This window comes from Xenopus laevis, chromosome 6S, assembly GCF_017654675.1.
Source record: "Xenopus laevis strain J_2021 chromosome 6S, Xenopus_laevis_v10.1, whole genome shotgun sequence".
Classification (NCBI taxonomy): Eukaryota; Metazoa; Chordata; class Amphibia; order Anura; family Pipidae; genus Xenopus; species Xenopus laevis.
The window spans coordinates 747,359-770,855 of record NC_054382.1 but is presented as its reverse complement, the minus strand read 5'-3'; the positions used below and the strand labels follow the sequence as shown (position 1 = coordinate 770,855).

Below are 23,497 nucleotides of genomic sequence, written 5' to 3'. Positions count from 1 at the left end.
CCCGCAGTCCCTCATTTGTACTGGAAAGTCCCTCTTTTCTCTGCACTGAACAGCCAGAAAAAGAAACTAAGTTAACAAACTTAATTGGCTTTTAGCAGAGATCCCAGAACAGCCAACAGGTGCAAATAAGATACTTTGTAACAATATATTCGAATATTTGGTTTATTATCATTCATTTAAATACTTTACATGTTATTCCTACAAAAGTCTACATTCTGCATTCAGACACATGCTGAGGTTGTGCATAGAATTATATGTCCGACATACAGTAGGAACGGAGAGCAGCGCAGTATTTATACACTATCTGCCCCTGCACTTGCCCCCAGGGTGGCAGTAGTTCGAGTTCTAGAGGAAGAACGGCCTCTGGATGGCTTGGAAGAACCGCACTTTGGTGTTGGTGGGAGTCTCCTGTGCTGGGGCAGTTCTTTGGGCTGTGAGAGGCCTGGGAGCTCCAAGGCCAAGTAAAACCCACTCATTTGGGGTTCCACAACACTGAGACGTTTGCTGACTTTAGAGAGACAATACATGGTGCGCCTTTGTACAGTATTATGTGGTGCAGTAAGGTAATTGGGCAGTAATTCATCATGGAAACACCATCGACCCCTTCCTGTAGCAATGGGATTTAAAGGGCACCACAATGCTGTATGGGAAATGGTTCTGGAAGGGGGCATTTGGCAAAGAACCAAGGGAGGATAAAGAGCCCGAGGCTGCACAAAGCAGTGACACAAACCTTAAAATACACGGGCACATTTACTAAAATGCAATTTGTGTTTTGGTTTTTTTTGCGAAAAATTTGGCAAAAGGGCAATTCTCAGCAAATTAAAGGCAAGTGAAAAACCTCATTGATAAAGAACTTTCACGCCGTTTCCCCTAAAATCCTGTAATTTATCAAAGTGCGAAAGTTATCCTTTTCACCAAAGTGTACTTGGCCAGTTTCTCAGGCTGGTTAACATGATAAACATGATAAACAGATAGAGCAGACAGTATCATTTTCTCCATGGCAAAAATTCTCTAACCAAAAATCTCTAGAGAATTTTCCCCACTACAATTGTATGGGGAAATATACAGGTGAATTGTTGCGGACAATTTACGTCAGGAGAAAATTCACCATATTTCCATTGAAAAAGGAAACTTACGATTTGTAGTAAATATGGAGATGGGTCATGAATATAAACCTGTGAAAGTGAGTGGAACTTTGGTGAAGTGAAGAGAAAAGCCACACTTTAGTAAATGTACCCTGCAATGAGAATTATTCAGGCGCTTGAGTCGGCAGTCAGACACAGCAGTGCAGGGAAACATAGTTACACAGTCACAGTAACAAACCCAGGGCCGCCATCAGGGGGGCACAGGGGGTACAAGTGTCCCGGGCCTGAAGGGGGGCCTGGCAGTACTGAACTTTTCAAAAGAGTCGGGCCCCCCTTGACCTCCCCGCAGTCGTGCCGCCTCCTTCCGAAGTCCCGAACAGCCGAAATGCGGAAGTGCCTAAATTGAAGTCCTGAAGTGGCAGAAAGACCCAAAGTCACGAAAGGAGGCGAAGTTGAAGTCCTGAAGCCACGAGTTCAATTCTACTCAACACCAATTTGTGTTTTTTTATTTTTTTTAAACCCCCAGCCACCAATGTATTATTTTAATACTCTATAGGCCTCTGGCACCAATGTTTTTTTAAAAAAAATATTCCTCGGGCCCCAATTTTTTTTAACTTGTAAGGGGGACCCTGACGCCAATGTTTTTTTTAAAAAATATTCCTTGGGGCCCCAATTTTTTTTTTAAACTTTTAAGGGGTGCCCTGGCACAAATGCTTTTCTAAAAAAACGTTTATGAGGGGGCCCTGGCGCCAATGCTATTTTTTAACTTATAAGGGGGCCCTGATCCCCAATAGATTTTTATAACTTGTGTGTGGGGGGGGGGTTACCTTTTTTAGCGCTGATGTCTGTGTGGCTTTTACCTGTGATGTAGAATGTGCAGGATCTGGGGCGGGTTGGCAGGGTCCAGGGAGCCCCGAAAATTTTGTTGTATGGGGCCCCGTGATTTCTAATGGTAGCCCTGAACAAACCAGATAAATGATGACTCTTACACACCCAGTAACTGTTTGTGTAGAAGTAATTGTGTCCTGGTGGGGTTAGGGTTGCCACCCGCCGGTAAAACACCTGCCAAGGCCGGGGCCGGTATTACAAATTTACCGACAATGTAGCTGCTTTGGATCAAAGAACCGTGGAGGGGCCGTCCTCCTATACCCCAGGTACCGTACGTAACTAAGAGGCCAGTTGTGCGGGTGCAACTTCTAATCAGTTTGGGGCAGAAAATAAAGTGACAATGGGTGACTGATATAAAACAGAGGCCCCAGTCTGGTTGGGAATGTGAATAGAGGGGCAGACAAGTAGCTACACATTGTGTATTTAAGGCAAAAAGCATGAGCCAATGTAACTGGGGGTCAAGAGATAAGAAGATTTGGGAGAATGCAGGAGGTTATAGGGGGGTACAGTGCCGATACATACAGACATTGGGGGCACAATAAGAGGGGGCACACTGCTGTGATCATGTGACAGTTCTTTACACCATTATCATTAATGGACCTTTCAGCAGGGAAGACACAGTGATGCACAGACACTAGATTTGTGACTATTGGAGTGTGTATGGGAATGTGTGTGTGTGAATGTGTGTGTGGGAATGTGTGTGGGAATGTGTGGGAATGTGTGTGAATGTGTGTGAATGTGTGTGAGTATGTGTGTTATAATGTGCGTGGGAATGTGGCACTAGAAGTGGGGAGGAGTGACAAAGAGACAGGAAGAGACAATGAAGAACATTGAGGGCCATAGAGTGGAGTTTATATTGGAGGGTTGGTTGAAGAGTTCTTGGACATGTATTGAAGCATAAAAGAGATGGAAGAATCGTTATTGTAATATTCCTTACAAACCAAATGATGGTGGGATTCTGCCATGCGGCTTCCCAAGAGCTCTGCACACAATGTTCATTCCTCCCCATGACACGCAGTTTGCTAGAGAGAGAGAGTAATAATGGGGGCAGTGATATATGGGGGTCGGTATAGTCACATATTTATAGTACATGGACTTCTCTTCCTTGTTCTGCTCTTCCCAGGACAAGCTCCTCATTCTCAGCCCATCTCAGGTTCTACAGTTGACCTGTTTGTTCCCTCTGGAGCGTGTGCTACAGTCACGTGGTTCTGATTCCCACACAGCAGCGCATCTGATACAGCAACATGAGAAGCAGCAAGTGGGTTCACTATTATTTAGGGGTGCAGCTAAGAGCCATGCATGCCCCATACAGCAGAGTCTTTCCTTGGCTGGAACAATTAGACAAATGCCTTTATTTGCCCCTCCATCTGAATGAGGGAATTCTATGATCCCCGCAGGTTGTCTCCATGTTGGGAATCTGCTACAGAACATTCCGGCAAGATCTCTGTGTGACCTTTCACCAGAATGTGGCGTTTAACATGAGTCTGACAAAGGCCCCTCCATCCCTAACTGCCCGGGTCAGATGAATGCCTTTGTGGGGTCCTCAAGTCCAAGGGGTCGTCCAGCTGCCTGGGAAGAGAGAGGCGCCGGGGCCTGTCCCTGGGATCAGTAGTCACAGGTTGGGGTACCAGGGGCACTTCACTCAACCGCTGACCCTCCACTTCCTGGTATTCATAAACCTGTGTGGGGGGGAGGGGCATTAGAGTATTAACAGCTACAGGGGACTTCTACATATATATAGGTATTATGGGGGCTTAGGGTGAGGGTCTGGCAGGGTAAGGGCTATACACAGGGAATGAAGCATATATGTGTGCACTCATAAGGCAGGGTTATCCGAATATACAGAGTGCAGGGCTATAAAGTGAATACAGTATATAAAGAACACAAGGGTAACATGGGGGTGCAGGACAAATAAGTGCAGGGGTACAAGGTGAGTAGGGGATATACATGGTGCAGGTGTATTTGATCAGAATATATAGGGTGCAGAGTACAGTGTGGCTACAGTTCAGGGTACAGGGTGAAAATGCCCAGGGTAGATACAGGATATATAGGGTGCAGGGGTAGAGGGTAGACGGTAGGTAGAAGATATATAGTGCAGAGGGTAGATGCAGAATGTATAGGGTGCCGGGGTAGAGGGTAGGTGCAGGATATATAAGGTGCCGGGGTAGAGGGTAGGTGCAGGATGTATAAGGTGCAGGGGTAGAGGGTAGACGGTAGGTAGAAGATATATAGTGCAGAGTGTAGAGGGTAGATACAGAATGTATAGGGTGCCGGGGTAGAGCGTAGGTGCAGGATGTATAGGGTGCAGGGGTAGAGAGTAGGTGCAGGGGTAGAGCGTAGGTGCAGGATATATAAGGTGCAGGGGTAGAGGGTAGGTGCAGGATGTATAGTTGCAAGATATATAGGGTGCAGGGGACAAGATAGTTATAAGGGAAGAGACAACAAGTGTAGAAGGAGCAGAGCTGGGCCATTGTGTCTGTACCTGAGAAAATGATGCCAGTGTGTGAGACAGTTGCACAAGGTTGGGCTGTACAATGTGTTCCCCCCCTGAGGGGTGACCTGTCATCTGTGGGGGAGACGATACAGTGCTGTATGACGGAGGCACCAGGGCCGCTTGTTTCTGTAGCAGCTGCATGATACTATTAATGTCTGTCACCATCCGACTCTCTAACCTGCGAGACATGAGACAGACAGAGACAAGCAGAGAGCAGTCACAGACACAGAGAGGAAGAGTCTCAGGCAGTACAGACAGAGGAGACTCAGAGATAAACTGATCAGTTAGAGACAAAACCTGGAAATGAGGCATCAGCATAAAGGGAAAGAAACACAATTTAGTGGGAGATTAAGGAAGACTCAGCACTAAAATACTGAGGAGTGAGTTGGATGGAGTAAGAGTTGAGTCTATTGTACAGAGAAGGCTGAGTGAGTGAGTGAGTGAGTGAGTGAGGTGCAGCTGGGGAAGAGTGAGGATTATTACAGGAGATGGGGAAGCAGAGAAACCAACCTGTTTAGGGTGAGACAGACTAAAAGACACACACACACACACACTCACACACACACACACAACACTGCCTTATAAGCTTAAAGGGATTCTGTCAATATGTTTAGCCCCATGTCAGATTTCAAAATTAAATATAAAAAAATCAGTTTGCTCTTTTGATTTCAGTGCAGATGCATTTTGAAAAAAACATTTTTCCCATGACAGTATCCCTTTAATGTCCCAGATACAGATACATGGATGATACAAGGCAAGGACTGGGCACAGAGGAGAGCAATGTGAGGATATGCAGGTTGGAGTAGATACAGAGAAAGGACTGAGCACAGAGGAGAGCAATAAATAAACAGCAAATTAAGAGTATGGACCTGTTGAGTTGTTTCTGCAGAAGATCCAGCCTGTTCCCAAGATCACATTTGTGCCATCGGCTCATGGAAGGTGCAGTGCCACTCACAGCTGTATGGGCTGGGATGGTGCATCTTGGCACCTCCTGGTACTCACCTCCTGCTCTGTCACCCCAAAAGCTAAACATATTTGATACCCCAGAAAAAGCTCCTGGAAAAGATATGGATAGAAAAATTCACATGTGAGTTTTGTCTTCAATATTCTGTCACCCAAGTCCCAACTGGTATGAGAACCGAGAGGAGGAAATATAGGCAATGCATCTGGCACACAAAATGCTCCTTCTTTCCCATGAAAATACATTCTTCTGAATATGCAAATGAATATGTAGCCGCCCCTCTTATTTAATCCCATGGTCATACCTGACAAGTGGTTACACACGTCTGCTGTGCCGTTTTCCCCTTCAGCCTCCGACCCACAGGGGGCAGAGAAGTTACTGTTGGTCAATTTCCCTCGTGTTGGTGACAATTCAACTGTGTTAGAGGAAGGAGGAGGTTTCTCATCATCACTGGAAGAGCAACTGGATGGGCCAGTGCTGAGTTGCTTGTCCAAGTCCTTGCTCTCACATGTTGGGGTGTTTCCCATCCTCTGGCCCCTCTTCACCTTCCCGACATTTTCAGCATCTAGGAGGTAGATGGCTGACAATGAACAGGTTCTGTACCTTTGGGCCTTACTGGATTAAGCTGCACAGCTTCAACATGGCCCCAGTTTTATGGAAACGTCTCTTGTTCAATCTCTGTTCCTGGAAATATCCTCCGGTTTTTAAGATGAACTGCACAGGACACGTTGCCAGATCTGAGAGTCTCATCGACCTCTGTAATCTCTATTAATTATTCAACATACAAGGTGGCGCTGCTCAACTGAAATATCACGGATCTGTTACCCTTTTCTTGCTTACACCGTGCCACATCCTTAACCTAGTGTTAAACTGGAATTGGTCCTTTATAACATTCTTAATGCAATTTATCTATTCATACACTGGGTCACATTCAATTTGATGAAAAAAGCTAGTCTTCTAATTCAGCTCCAGAATTTTCCATAGAACCAGAAGCAATTCAATGAGAAAAACTTATCTCACTGTTTATCTCATGAAAATTCTATTGAGGTTTTGAAGTGGGATAAAACTGGAACTGAATTTGGAGAAAATGTTTTTCACCTCAAATTGAATCTCACCACAGTATTAACCATAGAATTGCATTGGGACTGGGTGCTGTATTGCAGTCCTACAAGCCCTACCTTTATTTGTTCTCCTGCGGAAGGAAAGCTTGCGCCGCCTCAGTCGGTTGAACCCACTGTCGGAATCATCACTGCTTGGCGATCCGGGAATCATGTTGGTCTAAAAGATATAATGAATGAATATAATATCTTCATGATCTTCATGAACAGGCCTGTGGTCTATTGTTTGGTCTACTACTCACTGGTCTCAAACACTGGCTTCCTACTTGCTAGATACTGAACTATCTATATGGCTTCATCTGCTGGTCTCCTGCTGGATTCCTATATTGCTATCTTCTAGTCTCCTTCATAGATATATAATTGTGTCTTACTGAGAACATTTCTGACGTTTCCCACACAATTCAAACAACAAGCACACACACATAAACACATAAACTATAGCCAGTTGGTAAAAGCTTGGAAAGAAGCACCCAAGAGATACAGAAGTGTAGGTGTCTCTACAGTTGAGTACTACACTTAACTAAATTCCTCTTAAACTCCTTGAGGGTCCTTTAGCTACAGACTGTCTTGGGCACCAAAACCCACTCACATCTCGCAGATTAAATGTGATCTCCAGGATGGACCAGAAGTAGTCAGAGAATTCAGGATACATGTCTAGCACTTCCAGCAAGTCTTCTCGATGAATCTTGTGGAGGTCACAGTAGGTCAAGGCTCGAACATCTGCATTAGATTTTCCAGGCCGGGCATAGAGATTTATAGGTTCTCCAAAAATATCATTTTTACCTGCAATAAAACACAGAAAATAGAGTGGCATTAGATAAAAGAGGCTACAGTTGTAAAAAGTTTGAGAAGCGAGACAATTCCTATGGGGACTTCATATTTTATAACAAAGATTGGCTTGAGACTTGCACTGGGTGAAAGAGACAAAATAATGAGAGATATAAGGGTGGTCTACTGATCGTTATGGGGAAAAGACAAATAGGAGAAATGAAAGAGAGATATAAAGGAAGGGAATGTAAAATAATTCATAGAACTTAATGAGCTAGAAGGCAAATTAATATGATATTACCTAGTATGGCCACCACTACATCCCCACGCAAGATTTCTATTGATCCACGGGACAGAAAGTAGAGAGCAGTGAGCACATCCCCAGCATGCACCAGTGTATCACCAGGAGGAGCATGGGTGGTCTTGAATTTCATGGCCAGAGCCCGAAGACAACCTTTGGTGGCTCCCTTGAACGGCTTGCAGTTCTGCAGAAGGCTACGGTTGAGATGCAGACAGATATCAGCCTGGAGGCACTCAGGGAACCCCTTCAACACCTGAAAAAAGAAAGGAGGTCTATTAAGGGATGGCGAGACAGTGGGAAATAACAGAAAAAGAAGGAAAAGAGAGAAGTGTGTAGAACAGAAAAATAAATGTGGGACTATACAAATATGCAGAGAATGGAGGAATACAGTATGTTTACTAAAAGGAATAACAATAAAGTAAAAAGAAGAACAAAACAATCTCAGCTCACTGCATTCATATCGATGCCATTGGTATATGACCAGGCGTGCTGGAAATATTCCTCCAGGCGCTGGCGGAGAGGGTTCGGAATCTGATGGAAACGGATGAATTCTCGAACACGCAACATCTGAGTGTGGTATCGTGCTGTTCCAGAGTACAAACGCTGGATGATTGCAGACACATTCCCGAAAATACTGGCATACATGAGTGCTGTACAGAAGGGTAAAGAAGAGGATCTGATTGGGTTAGAGCGAAGAGAGTAGTAGATCAATTATGTGATTGGGTTAGAGTGAAGACAGTAGAAGATCAATTATGCGATTGAGTAAGAGTGAAGGGAGTAGGAGATCAATTATATGATTGGGTAAGAGTAAACAGTTTGTCAGATCATGGTTAGACCAAATGCTATTACTGTATCAGAGGGCAGAGTGCAAGTAATGGATAGAGCATTGGGTGTGATTGGGTAAGAGGGAAGAGTGTAGTAGATCATAGCAAGAGGATGGGAGTTATTGGGTAAGAGTGGATTATGGTTAGAATATTGGGTATGAGTGGGTATGAATAAAGATTGTTTCAAATCATGGATAGAACATTGGGTGTGATTGAGTAAGAATGTAGCAGATTAAAGTTAGAGTTTTGGGTGTGATTGGGTAAGTGGGAAGAGTGTAGTAAATCATGGAAAGAGCATTGGGTTTGATTGGGTTAGAGAATAGATCATAGTTAGAGTACAGATTAAAACTAGTTAGTGCTTTGGGTGTGACACAGTAATAGGGAAGAGCATTGCTCATTATTGTTAAACCCCCAAGTTTTCTATTACTTCCTCAGTATATTAATCTCATTAATCATATTCTTCTGTTTATTTTGCCATGATCTCTTCTTAGCTTCTTCTCTCCTGATATTTCCTTCCTTGCCCCATCCCAGATAAGATGCATAACTATGCTGAGCAGATACAGTTAGTTTGACCTCTTTGTGTAGGAACATTGAGTCTGTCATTGGTGAATTGACAATAAACAAAACCTTTACCTCTAGCGGTAAATTAACACATGAGACAAATCACAAGGTCCCAACTGCAGAAATCAAGGTCTAAATCCCCTCTAACAGGGCAGGAGTATAAAATATCACTGTCTGCATGGGAGGTTGGTAGTAGCATTTTGTCTAAATCACTTCCCCTAAACTGAGAGCAAAGCAAGGGCTGTAGAAATAAAAAGAGATAAGGTGGTTTGGGGTCTGTAGGTGGACAAGTGAAAGAGCAATAAGGGTGCAGAGCACCCCCATAGAAAGCAAGTTTCAGTGTATCAATGTCAGGCCGGAGAATGCTGCAGTACATAGGAGTATGGACATTCCCTCTGACAGAATGGAAGTGTAATTTTGGTTCTGATGAGCAGAATGTTGGAGAGTGAAGATACCATTCAACTGATCAGGAGATGGAAGCTATGTGGTGGAGGTTAGCCAGTGATGGGGCTACTTAATTACTTGGATCTGCCAGGAATAGGGCTGAGATGTAGTTTTTCATGCACTGACTGTTTATTTATTGAGGCAGTAGGATATATGAGGAACCCATGACCTATAGGAACACCAATACTTTCTACTTGACACTGCTGTTGTACTTTCTGTTCACTGACCTACTTCCATGTGACCACAAGTGTGTTTGCTAATACACTTTTCCCCAAGCTAACCCTTTGGAAAGAAGAAGCAGCACATGTGGAGTTCCTACCCTACCAGCGTACCATCATAGCAAGAGGCAGCACTGTTGGGAATATACCTTCCAATTCCTGGGAAGCTGACTTGGAAGCCACAGATAGTTTCTATGTGATGTGTAATGAAACAGAAACTCAGTTATCTACCCCTGCCTAGAGTTCACTCATTCATTTTAAACAGGGTACAACATGCAGTCCCTACATGGAGACATTTAATAGACAGCTTGGTGCAGATGGACATAGGACATAGCCAATCAATGCTGTCTGGGCAGATAAAAGTAATAACCCCCAGGGTACTCACATCCAATGAGCATGACACATATGGAGAAGATCTTCTCAGAGTTGGTGTTGGGGGACACATTTCCAAACCCCACACTGGTCAGGCTGCTGAAGGTGAAGTAGAGAGCAGTCACATACTTGTCATTGATGGAAGGGCCAGATTTTGCATTGGTGCTGTTGTAGGGCTTCATGACCTGGATTCCCAAGGAGTACAGCCAACCAATAGGACGATACTCCAGGTCATAGTGCTCCATGTTGCCAATGGCGTACCAGATGCAAGCCAACCAGTGAGCGATGAGAGCAAACGTGCACATGAGAAGAAAGAGAACGGCTGCACCATACTCAGAGTAACGGTCCAGCTTGCGGGCCACTCGTACCAAGCGCAGGAGGCGGGCCGTTTTCAAGAGACCAATCAGAGTAGTGGTCTGTGAGTAAAAAAACAAATCAAGAGGAAAGCAATAAGAGCAGCAGATAAGAGAGATGGTGGAGGAAATGAACAGTAAAGAAGAAGGAAGTTACAGTTTAAAGGAATAAGAGTGAAGTATAACATCAGGTATTCCTTTAATTCCTACATGCAACAAATATTTTTATGACTCGCCATCTTACCAGTGGGTCCTACTCATTTTGTCCTACCAGCATCAGTAACTCAATCAAAAATATTCAATCCCATTTCCTTCTATAAATATACACTGGCACTGGTGAGATATGTGCCCATAAACTGGCACCACACACAAGATTATTGGTTTATATGTGGCCTCCGCCACTGAGCATTTCAAAATATCAGCCCCGATAAATAAGAAAGCAGAAGATTAGTTTCACCAGAGAGTCCAACTTTCATATTAATCAAACAGAAGCAAGTGAATATTAACTTATACTGAAATGATGATGGGTATAGCTGATATGCTGAATATCTCAAAAACTGCCATCTTTGTGGCCAGATAAGTTGACATCATTTAAAGGTCAAAAATAAAAAAAACTGTATGCCCGGTGCATTATAAAGGTCTTGCTCCAATTTTACAAAGGTTGATACAGGTATTAAAAATATTGTCAATTTGTAAGGCCTTCAGGCTCCAGCGAGGACTATATATTTTCTATAACACAAAGAATAACTGACATGGATTCAATAGATGGGTAATCATACCACTAGGCGCAGTGATTCTGCTGCAAGGTGTCTTTATTAGCAAAACGACATGTTTCGAGCTTAACAGCTCTAAACAGCTCAAGTGTGATCGATAAAGAGCTGTTAAGCTCGAAACATGTCGTTTTGCTATTAAAGACACCTTGCAGCAGAATCACTGCACCTAGTGGTATCATTACCTATTTACTGAATTATTGACTACATTGCCCTGGATGGAGGCAAGGCTTCCTGATACCTGAATGATATAAGGAAGGGTAAATATACCGACGCACATTGACTTTCTAACTGATATGGTCCATAGCAAACCAATATTATCATTATTCTAATTTCCATTCAACCATTCAGAACTGACTGACTGAGTATAGGTGAGTACTTATGTACTTCTTTACCAAAATCAGTAACCTGACCCCCCTGTGGCTGGGAGACTGGGTGGGGTGAATAGTTCTGTGTAGGAGACATCACTGGTCAAGTATGAAATACCTTGTCGGGAAGCTCTGAATTTCATGAAATCTCTCTAAGAGGATAATTCTAATTGTGCCAGTTTTGAAGCTCTAGTACCTAGAGATCTTGGGTTGCAGCCATGCTCTATTTCATCAAGGTTTACAATGTCATCCCCAGTGGTCATTCTTCTCTAGTTTATTGCTGGATTATCTTTAAGTTATTCTCTAGAAACCCCCTTCTTATAATTTAGTTCTCTATTACAGTGCACAATCCTTCCATGCACTGGCACATTGCTAGTTATCTCTACACTGTGCTACATACCCACTACAAACCAACCTTGCTCCACAACACTGATGACTATTTTCATATGAATCCATCAATGTTGAATCCATGCACACGGTCATACAAGAACCCTGTCCTGCTCTAGAAGACTCCTAGTTATTGGTGGTTATCTTATTATTGCTCTAGAACAGTGTTCAGCTTTTAACATTGAGATAATTCATTCCTTGTTTATGATGTTCCTGAGCAGACTGGGGTCATAAAAATCCATTTGTGGGCCACATCCTGCCCATAGGTCTTAATTTGACAGCCCTGCTTAGAACATTGATGGTTATTATACTACTGTCTGTAAGTATTCATTCTGTAAAACACTAATAGTTGCCTTGTGGTACAGAAAACCCATTTTTTTTCCTGGAGTAATATAAATTTCTGTGTAATATCAATTTCTCAAGAACATTCATGGTTCTTTTATTGTTGCGTTACACAAACCCTCCTTGCTCTAGAACATTGAAGGTTATCCTATCGCTGTGCTATATGCATTACTATAGAACATTGCTGGTTAACTCGCAGCTGTAGTCACCTTGTTGCTCTAAGGATTAATGATTATCTTGTTAATGTGCTGCTGCTCTAGAACAGTAACAACTAATTGTACCTGCTCCATTATGGAGACCTCAATGATGATCATGTCCACACTACATTACATTAATCACTCCTTGGTCTATCACTGTGGAGAATAGATTTACTACATGGAAGAGGGTAGAGTTAGAGAGTATCTTATTGTGTCTGATGCGTTTGGGAAGAAATACAAGTCCTTCCTCTCTAAACTCAGCCCCTCTACCCCTTGCCCCATCAATCAAACCAGCTTCTGATACTTTACCTCTTTGTTTGCTCCTTCGTCAGATCTCTTCATCTTAAAAGAGAAGAATTTTATTCACCGAGAGCCTCAGCAGGTTACATTCACAAGCACAACATCTCCCAACTAACTATCTCTCCGTCACCCACCTGAATGGGGGTTAGTTCAATGGTAGGTTGCCTGAAGCCAGACTTGGTGTTGTATGTTCATATCTTATCTCAACTCCAGTCTAAGCCTTTCTAAAACTTTATCTTCTCTTTTGGGGCCCCATATCTAATCCAGTGATTCAAATGGGATTTGAATTACTTTGACTTCCATTTCATCACTATATGCACATGAAACTTCCCACGATAAGGGGTTCTGAAGGCCATATCTGAGAGATTTTTTGGCTGTTGCATAATATGATGTGCATAAAAACATTACTTACAATGAGAGGCTTCAAGAGGCAAGGCATTTGTGGGTTCAGAGATATATTATGCTAATCATATTGCCTGGCAAAACTAAAACTGTACTCTTTGCCTAATGGTCTTCTAATGGTTTCATTGTATGAAGTACTTAGAAACAGAGTCTAATTTACCCTTGAACTTTTGTTACAGTTAGGTAATTTACATATACATATGTGTATGGCACAAACTCCCTATCTATCCTCCTGTGGGAAATGTGCCTTTTTGCCTCTGAGCAAGGTTGCCTATAATTATGTTATGGACCCAACAGACCCCCCTGGAACCTCAGCAGATCAGGTCTCTGGTCAGTAAAGATGTGCGTGTCCTTCCCCCCTCTCTTCCATCCCATTAACTATATCAATACGTTTGCATTAACTATCAATAAGTTTGTTTACTGGTGTGTTGGTGGTGTGTGGCACAGCTTAGCTACACACAATACATCACATGGTGATAGGGCACTGTAGGAGTTGGGTTGTCAAGGAGAAGGACTACTCTTGTTGTAGCCTTAATAGAGGCTGGTTTTTGGGCACACACAGGGCTCGCTGTACTTCAGCCAACTAGCATTGGAATGTATGAGTAAGAGCAGGTGACAACTCTTTGGCTATTGTTCTAGAGAATGTGTAGCCCACCTCCACAAGCACCCTAGTACATGGCAGCGTGAAGCAGCAGGTGAAGTGAAAAGCCAATCACTACATGGTCACACCAGCCCAGACATGCAATTCTGGCCAAAGCAGGACACCAATATTTAGCAATGCTCAGACAGCACAAGGAAGACACCAACCAGATACAATCAGACAATGTATCCAACAACACTGATCAGCTTGTAATTGGCCAGATGGACAGTAGAGTCTACGTCCACTATGATGTCTGATGGATTGGGCAAAGCCGACACGGATTTTTGGGGGTGTAAGCCTCACAGGTAGAGAAGAGGGGAACCATTGTATCCTACAAAACAAGATCTCTACTTTAATCCAAAAACACAGCTGAATTCAAGACCTATTGTAAGGTACACTCCAAGCCTCAAATATGTCCTGCCATGCTCACAATTTCCCACAAGCTCAGGTATTTATGTGAGCAAACACAACTAAAGATAGAGTAGATTTTATTAATGCAGTTTCCATTTTCCATAGGAAAGGGTGTAAAACTTGTTCTATCTGCACTGAAAAGAACATCCTACAACGGTCCAGGAGATCTGAAGGCCATGTCTAAGAGGTTTTCTGAGCCTAACTTTCTGACTATGGAGGACAATGGCTGTTTATGTACATAATAACATTATTTACAACAGGCTTTGTGGATTCAGAGACATATAATCCTAATCATATTGCCTGGCCCAACTGCCTATAATGATTTGTGTTTCATTGTATGAAGTGCTTAGAAACAGAGCCTACAAAACCAAGATCTCTACAGGAATCCAAAGACACAGCTGAATGCAAAATCTATTGTAAGGTACACGCCATGCCCACAATTAGGGTTGCCACCTTTTCTGGAAAAAAATACCAGCCTTCCTTTATATTTATCTTTTTTCCCTATTAACAACATTGGGATCCACCATCTTTTTACTGACCAGGCCGGTAAAATACTGGTAAGGTGGCAACCCTACCCACACTTCATATCCACCAAGCTCAGGTATTTTTGTGAGCAAACACAGCTACAGTTGGAGTAGATTTGATTAATGCAGTTACCATTTTCCATGGGGAAGGGGTGTAAAACGTGTTATATCTGTATTTATGCAGCACTGAAAAGAACACCCTACAATGGTCCAGGAGATCTTTTGCAAACCTTTACCTTTTAACACCTCCTTAAATTGCTCCCATTACCTTCCTGCAATGCCTGGGGCCCCACATACCTGACTTACCATCTGAGCAGTTACACATTGTTACCACCAGGGGGTGATCCAACCAAACCCACTGACGGCACATGTGTTGGCAGTCGTTTAAGTGTTTATTTCAAGTGTTATGAATTGAGCAGATCAACAAACATCTCCAATTCCAAAACTCATGACTGTGCCAGGCACCAACCTAATTCCAAGATGCTCCAGCACATCTGCATGACAGTGATTAAACTTGAGATATTCTTAATCTTAATCCAACAGAATGAAAAATATAAATGGATGAAAGACAAAACCAGATAAAGGATGTTTATTCCATATATATCAGACAGCTGGACCGATATAACAACATGCAAGGCAGCTCCCTCTAAGTACTGTACTGGGATTAGTCCAAAATCATATTAGATTCAGATGAGAATATTCCAGAATATCCACTTATCTTTCCTCAGATAAACAGACTTCACTGATATGTCTCCATGTTTATTCCCCATAACTGTCTGTACCTGTAATATCTGATCCCTCCCCTGTAACTGTCTGTACCTGTAATATCTGATCCCTCCCCTGTAACTGTCTGTACCTGTAATATCTGATCCCATCCCTGTAACTGTCTGTACCTGTAATATCTGATCCTCCTGTAACTGTCTGTACCTGTAATATCTGATCCCTTCCTGTAACTGTCTGTACCTGTAATATCTGATCCCTCCCCTGTAACTGTCTGTACCTGTAATATCTGATCCTCCCCTGTAACTGTCTGTACCTGTAATATCTGATCCCTCCCCTGTAACTGTCTGTACCTGTAATATCTGATCCCTCCCCTGTAACTGTCTGTACCTGTAATATCTGATCCTCCTGTAACTGTCTGTACCTGTAATATCTGATCCTCACCTGTAACTGCCTGTACCTGTAATATCTGATCCTCCCCTGTAACTGTCTGTACCTGTAATATCTGATCCCTCCCCTGTAACTGTCTGTACCTGTAATATCTGATCCTCCTGTAACTGTCTGTACCTGTAATATCTGATCCCTCCCCTGTAACTGTCTGTACCTGTAATATCTGATCCCTCCCCTGTAACTGTCTGTACCTGTAATATCTGATCCCTCCCCTGTAACTGTCTGTACCTGTAAATATCTGATCCCTCCCCTGTAACTGTCTGTAACTGTAATATCTGATCCTCCTGTAACTGTCTGTACCTGTAATATCTGATCCCTCCCTGTAACTGTCTGTACCTGTAATATCTGATCCCTCCCCTGTAACTGTCTGTACCTGTAATATCTGATCCTCCCCTGTAACTGTCTATACCTGTAATATCTGATCCCTCCCCTGTAACTGTCTGTACCTGTAATATCTGATCCCTCCCTGTAACTGTCTGTACCTGTAATATCTGATCCCTCCCCTGTAACTGTCTGTACTGTAATATCTTGATCCTCCCCTGTAACTGTCTGTACCTGTAATATCTGATCCTCCCTGTAACTGTCTGTACCTGTAATATCTGATCCCTCCTGTAACTGTCTGTACCTGTAATATCTGATCCCTCCCTGTAACTGTCTGTACCTGTAATATCTGATCTCCCTGTAACTGTCTGTACCTGTAATATCTGATCCCTCCCCTGTAACTGTCTGTACCTGTAATATCTGATCCCCTCCCCTGTAACTGTCTGTACCTGTAATATCTGATCCCTCCCCTGTAACTGTCTGTACTGTAATATCTGATCCTCCTGTAACTGTCTGTACCTGTATATCTGACTGTCTGTACCTGTAATATCTGATCCTCCCTGTACTGTCTGTACCTGTAATATCTGATCCTCCTGTAACTGTCTGTACCTGTAATATCTGATCCCTCCCTGTAACTGTCTGTACCTGTAATATCTGATCCTCCCTGTAACTGTCTGTACCTGTAATATCTGATCCTCCCCTGTAATGTCTGTACCTGTAATATCTGATCTCCTGTAACTGTCCTGTACCTGTAATATCTGATCCTCCTGTAACTGTCTGTACCTGATCTGATAATACTGTAATATCTGATCCTCCTGTAACTGTCTGTACCTGTAATATCTGATCCCTCCCTGTAACTGTCTGTACCTGTAATATCTGATCCTCCTGTAACTGTCTGTACCTGTGTGTAACTGTAATATCTGATCCTCCCCTGTAACTGTCTGTACCTGTTATCTGATCCTCCTGTACTGTCTGTACCTGTAATATCTGTCTGTAACTGTCCTGTAATATCTGATCCCTCCCTGTAACTGTCTGTACCTGTAATATCCTGTAACCTGTAATATCTGATCCTCCCCTGTAACTGTCTGTACCTGTAATATCTGATCCTCCCCTGTAACTGTCTGTACCTGTAATATCTGATCCTCCCCTGTAACTGTCTGTACCTGTAATATCTGATCCCTCCCCTGTAACTGTCTGTACCTGTAATATCTGATCCCTCCCCTGTAACTGGTCTGTACCTGTAATATCTTGATCCCTCCCCTGTAACTGTCTGTAACCTGTAATATCTGATCCCTCCCCTGTAACTGTCTGTACCTGTAATATCTGATCCTCCTGTAACTGTCTGTACCTGTAATATCTGAATCCTCCTGTAACTGTCTGTACCTGTAATATCTGATCCCTCCCTGTAACTGTCTGTACCTGTAATATCTGATCCCTCCCCTGTAACTGTCTGTACCTGTAATATCTGATCCTCCTGTAACTGTCTGTACCTGTAATATCTGATCCTCCCCTGTAACTGTCTGTACCTGTAATATCTGATCCCTCCCCTGTAACTGTCTGTACCTGTAATATCTGATCCTCCTGTAACTGTCTGTACCTGTAATATCTGATCCCTCCTGTAACTGTCTGTACCTGTAATATCTGATCCCTCCCCTGTAACTGTCTGTACCTGTAATATCTGATCCTCCTGTAACTGTCTGTACCTGTAATATCTGATCCCTCCCCTGTAACTGTCTGTACCTGTAACTGTACCTGTAGAATGGGAGGAGCCACATTACACAGGAGCCACATAGAGACAGTAGTTACAATAAGCAGGTGGTGCAATACAAAGAGCAGCCAGTGACATAAAGACAAGGAAGCCTGACGGGTCACTTACCTCCTCTGAGCCTGAACCAAATATGAGCAGATCAAAGGGAATGGCGGCCACCATGTCTATAAGGAACCAGCCTTTGAAGTAATGGATGGCAATCTTTCCAGGGTGGCTCACTACTTCTTCATTGATGTTGACGTAGGTTGTTCGGAAGTTGATGAGAATGTCTATAATAAACATAATGTCCACTATAAGGTCCACCACACTCAGCGGGTTGCACGAGTAGCCACACTGCTCATTGTCCACCTCCTCCTGCTCGCCCAATAGGAAAGCAGCAGAGTACGGGGTAAAGATGGCGGTGTAGATAACCAACAGCAGGATCAGCCAGTCCCACACGGCTTTAAATGGGCTGTAGTGGAGTATTGTCCATTTATGTATCCGAGGGGCCTGCAGCTTGTATTCCGGCAGCACATCCGCTCCCAGGGACAGGACCTGCCAGAGACACAACAGATACTGATAGTTACTATACACAGGTACAACTGTCTGACGCTCAATATACAGACATATAATGATGGGACATACACACCAGATACTAATATTTACTATACACAGGTACAACTGTCTGATGCTCAATACAGAGATAATGATGGGACATACACACACTGAGTGCAATAACACTATACACAGGTACAAGGGATGTGAGAGATAAACTTATATATAAAAGGAGATTAATGATGGTACCAATGTCACTGACTGCTCTAACACCCCAGAGGCCCATTAAGAAGTGAAGGCTGTGCCAGTGACACCAGTCTCAGAGGACTGGGTGCTGATTTCTCTGTGTTTAACACATTGTGTTCTGAGGAAGAGTGGGGACAGCTGATTGGCTGAGAGTACCACGTATGTAGGGAAGAGGTTGGGCCGGTGATATTCAGCAGAAGATATGGCTGAACCGTGTAGTCATGTTGCTTATGGGATCAGCCTCCTCCCAGATGAAATGAAAACACCGCACATATTTATACTGCCCAAATCCAATATCTCCTGCCCAAATCCCAATATCTCCTGCTTAAATCCAAGTATCTCCTGCCCAAATCCAATATCAACTGCCCAAATGTCATGATCTCCTGCCAAAATCCAAGTATCTCCTGCCCAAATGCCACTATCTCCTGCCCAAATCCAGGTATCTCCTGCCCAAATCCCAATATCTCCTGCTTAAATCCAAGTATCTCCTGCCCAAATCCAACTATCTCCTGCCCAAATCCAATATCTCCTGTCCAAATCCAATATCTCCTGTCCACCTCCCTCATAAACCTCCTCCCATCCCAGGGAGATACACACATATGGCTGTGCGCCCCTAAACAAAGTGATCTGTGGGGTCTGCTGGTTCTATCAGTCTAATGAGAGTCACCCCTACTGGCCATTCAGTGCACAGAGCAATGTAATTTGTCTGTATCTGGGGAGTACAGGGTTAATAGCCAGACACCCATTGGCCATACAGTACAGATCTCTGTCTCCTGCATAAAGGAATCATCCCGGCTATTTCTCCGATTCCGATCTTATTTATGATTTCATTAGTTCTCCAACTGTTTCTCCTGCCTCCGCCCACCCCCCCCCTCAGGCCACTCTCTGCAGCTCTCACTTCTGCTTCCCCAACTCTTAAAGGGAAACCGACATCCAAATCTATTTATTATTTACATGTCCAACTGCAGGAATATGAAGAGCTTAGGGCAATGACAGAGGGAACATTGAACTGGTACCATTGCACCTCAGGTGATTATTGATCAAAAATGCCTTTTTCCACGTAAATTTGTTTTTGGCCACAAGGGCAGTGAAAACACTAGAGCAATGTTATAGCTACATATCCAAGTCAAGCACATTCTATACTGCCCTCCACACACGTTGTTCTCACAATCAGCCCCACCCTGTTACATATCAGTCCATCTGCCCCATGTAAATACTGGAGTATAGACTTCATCAGATCAGCAACATGACCCTGGGCTTGGCATGATGACAACCAATAAACAGAGACTGGCACAGAGGAAACTAGAGACACATTTAGTCCAGGGAAGAGAACTGAGGCCGGAGACTAAATCTACCCAACACCTCCAGGCTTGAGCTGTAAGTCATTGTTCAATGACAATGGGCCAGTAATTACTTTCTTGTCTATAGAGAGGTACAGGTGGGGGCAAGTAAGACAGGGGCTACTGGTGCTGGACAGATCACTCCTGTGGTTGGCCAATTAAACAGCATATGCCATGTATATAATATGTCTCTATATAGATTTAGATTTGTATTGGACTCCCCCAACCACTAGAGTGAAATGGACCAATGGAAATAGGGCAAACTGCTGGCTTTTGAAAGCAATGAGATTGTGGGCAGATTGGTCAGATACTTCCTACAGTCAATCATATCACTATGGAAATATGGTCAATCATTCTTTGGCTTGGCCAATACATGGGCACATGGGAATCCGTTTTGCATTTTGAACAAGAAAGATTTGGATTGGGGAGGCACAGAGTGAACAAATCAGTAATTGTGTAGATGGGTATGTGGGTACAGTGCTAGGATTGATGGATCTCTCATTTCGCAAGTAACAGTCTATGACCAGACACATATAAGACTATGGTGCCCATGAGATGAGGGGCTCTCAATGTGACTCTGAGGAATACGTGGAATTTCCTATCCAATGTGTGTTCACTGCCTAATCAATATTCAGCTCATGCACCAAATGTGCCACTTACTGTTCCAGCAGTAACAACGTCTGGGCAAAGGTCATCTCTGTGTGTGTGGTGCCAATATGGGGTACTTGCTGCCACTGCAAATGCAGCCAATAAAGATCTCTCAGGCTAAACCACAAACGGACTGGCGTGACGGGCGTCCCCGCTGCACCACTGGACCACCAGGGTGAGTAGGAGACAACAGAGTTGAGTAAATGGAAGGTGACAGATGAAATGAGTCACCAGAAGGTGACAGTTAGAAGAGCTGAGTAATTGGAAAATGACAGTGGGAAGAAATTAGTAAATTAAAGGAGACAATAGAGTTGAGTAAATGGTCAGTGACAGTTAAAAGACCTGGGTAACTAGAAGGCGACAGAAGAGCAGAGTAAAAAGAAGGTGGCAGAACATTTGACTAAATAGAATGTGGCAGTAGAAAAGCAAAGTGAATGAAAGGTGACAGTAGGTAGAGTTGAGTAATTGGAATGTGACAGTTACAGTATTTAACAAAGGACTTCCCTGTGAATATGAAGGGGTTTCATGTATCTGACTCCTCAGACATGAAGGCCCATTCTATTCACATGAAATAGACTAGAATAGTTCTCCTCAAAATCCAGGTCCAGCATTAAGGTGTTTTGCATTCAATCCCTGACCCCCCCACCTCCCCGGTTCTCATCAGAACTCTTACCCCTCCTTGTTCCAGCATTTGCCACTTAGTAAGGGACTACATTCAAGAGAGAGCATAGACAGGACAGGCTCTAAGATGAAGGGGACAGTCCCTGTTGATATTTGTGGAGGCTGACGTTCTTACCGGTTTGAGTGTACACTGAAGGCCCATACTTGTTGTTCCCGGGAGCTGACACTTCACAGGGTCAGAAGCCAAATGTCTCTCATTAGTTGTGTTTGTGCCTCAGAGCAAAACACACAGATCCAACACCTCCTGCTCATACAGTCGTGCCCGGAGTCCCAGGGGTAAGAAGGAGGAGCAAGACTGGAGCACAGCACCAGGGAACCAGCAGCGCAGAGAAGGAGAGGGTGTCAGGGAAGAAGTTACAATAGGACTACGAATGGAGGTGCTGATTCCTTACAGTGCAGGTATGTGGGCAAGCAGGTGTCTAGACCTGGGGGCGATTTTGCCCATTACCAAATTTGATCAAAATGTACAGTACAAATAGGATGAAGCACTAAGGACTCACCACAGAGGACCCCCCCCAGCTCCACATACAGTATCCTCATCTCCAGTCCCCTCTAAACACTCATTCCACTCTCCATTACTACAGAGACAAGACCCCAATACACAGATAGAGAGGTGAACACCACTAATAAACCCCCAAAACCAGGGATTTCATGTGCCCACACCATGCTAGAGCATGTCTTCCTCTACAGGTTCCACACAGAACACAACTCATACGTATCACACAGAGGGCTCAATTTAGTGCAACAGTTATGATTGGGGTAGTGGGACACATCTAAGCAAGAACATATGAGTTGACATGTTTACCTCCAGATTAAAAGATGGTTTATAAAAACCTGGTATGGTGAAAAGAGGATGAATAGCTGGGATCCCAAATCGTACATTGAGAAGATGAAACCCACTGAGCATGAAAGACCAATTGCAGGGATATGTTGGAGCCTTGTGTTAGGGAAGATCACTTTATATTTTCATGTTCAGACTTAAATGGCTTTGAGGATATCTACTACACCAATGGCATTTCCCTATTTATGCCCACTAGTGCAAGCAATAGCCTTCAGTGCCCTCACCAGTTTTACTTATTTTATGGGTAATGGGCTACCAATGCTCTGGAGACACCCTTCTCTCCTCTCCACTGGTACCTCAATTGACTCCTCCTTCTACCATCTCCCTCCCTGTAGTGAATTTTCTTCACTTATTTCTCATCAGTGTCTGCCCTTCTCTCTCCATGTCAGTCCTAATAAGATCCTAGTATTATTTCATAATCTGTGTCTCATGTTCTTCAGCATTCTTCTGCTCTCACTGGCTCCATCTCCTCACTCAGTGTCTCCTCTTTCCTCGTGTCTCCCTTACTCCCTCTGATCTTACTGCTCACCCCTCAGTCAATCAGTATCTTCTCTTCTCTCTCCATGTCACTCCTAATATGATCCAAGTATTATTTCATAATCTATATCTCATGTTCTTCAGCATTATTCTGCTCTCACTGGCTCCATCTCCTCATCTCCTCTTTCCTCATGTCTCCCTTACTCTCTCTGATCTTACTGCTCGCCCCTCTCTCCATCAGTGTCTTCCCTTCTCCCCATTGGTCTCTCAGTCTCTGTTTCATGCTTGTGTCTTGTCTTTCTATTCCTCGCTATCTCTACATCTGTCTCTCTCTCTGTGTCTCTCTTCTTTATCCCTTGCCTCCTTGTCTCTCGCCATCATTCAATTTTTCCATTATTGTCTTCCCTTGTCTATGTGTCTAGCTCTTCCATCATTAATTCTCCTTCTCTGTAATTCTTCTCTCCTTGACACTAATCTTTGATTGATACTTCCCATGCGAGACACAGAGGGAGTCCAACCACACTGAAGGCTTCCAGATCAAAGTTCTTCCTTATCACTATAATCCCCTGGAAGAATGTGGGTACCTACATAAGGGCACTGCTATACGGTGACACATGTAGAATACCAAGACATTTTATGTAATCCTAAAATGAAGGGGTTCAGTGTGTAACCCTACAGTTTGGAATAACATACCATGCATCTACAAGGCTGACAAAGCAAACAGTAGGAAGCAGAGGAGAAAT

The 23,497-nt window shown here is 43.5% G+C and overlaps 2 protein-coding genes across 6 annotated transcripts in view; both read right to left on the bottom strand.

The window, feature by feature from the left end:
- The window catches only part of LOC121395196 (zinc finger protein OZF-like), a 461,594-nt gene that overhangs the window by 226,854 nt on the left and 211,243 nt on the right, over positions 1-23,497 (bottom strand).
- LOC108719641 (potassium voltage-gated channel subfamily H member 2) overlaps positions 2,480-23,497 on the bottom strand; it is a 56,397-nt gene continuing 35,379 nt past the window's right edge. For 3 of the 5 annotated variants that reach the window (XM_041568111.1, XM_041568113.1, XM_041568112.1), the window contains 11 exons: positions 18,096-18,521; positions 12,761-12,793; positions 10,048-10,450; positions 8,066-8,265; positions 7,616-7,868; positions 7,136-7,329; positions 6,607-6,706; positions 5,733-5,993; positions 5,337-5,523; positions 4,456-4,645; positions 2,480-3,652 (listed from right to left, as the gene is read on the bottom strand). In XM_041568111.1, the coding sequence (XP_041424045.1) occupies positions 3,479-3,652; positions 4,456-4,645; positions 5,337-5,523; positions 5,733-5,993; positions 6,607-6,706; positions 7,136-7,329; positions 7,616-7,868; positions 8,066-8,265; positions 10,048-10,450; positions 12,761-12,793; positions 18,096-18,521 (2,421 nt within the window). In that variant the 3' untranslated portion in view covers positions 2,480-3,478. The remainder of the gene's footprint in view (positions 3,653-4,455; positions 4,646-5,336; positions 5,524-5,732; positions 5,994-6,606; positions 6,707-7,135; positions 7,330-7,615; positions 7,869-8,065; positions 8,266-10,047; positions 10,451-12,760; positions 12,794-18,095; positions 18,522-23,497) is intronic. The other 2 variants (XM_041568114.1, XM_041568115.1) reach the window with 2 other exon arrangements.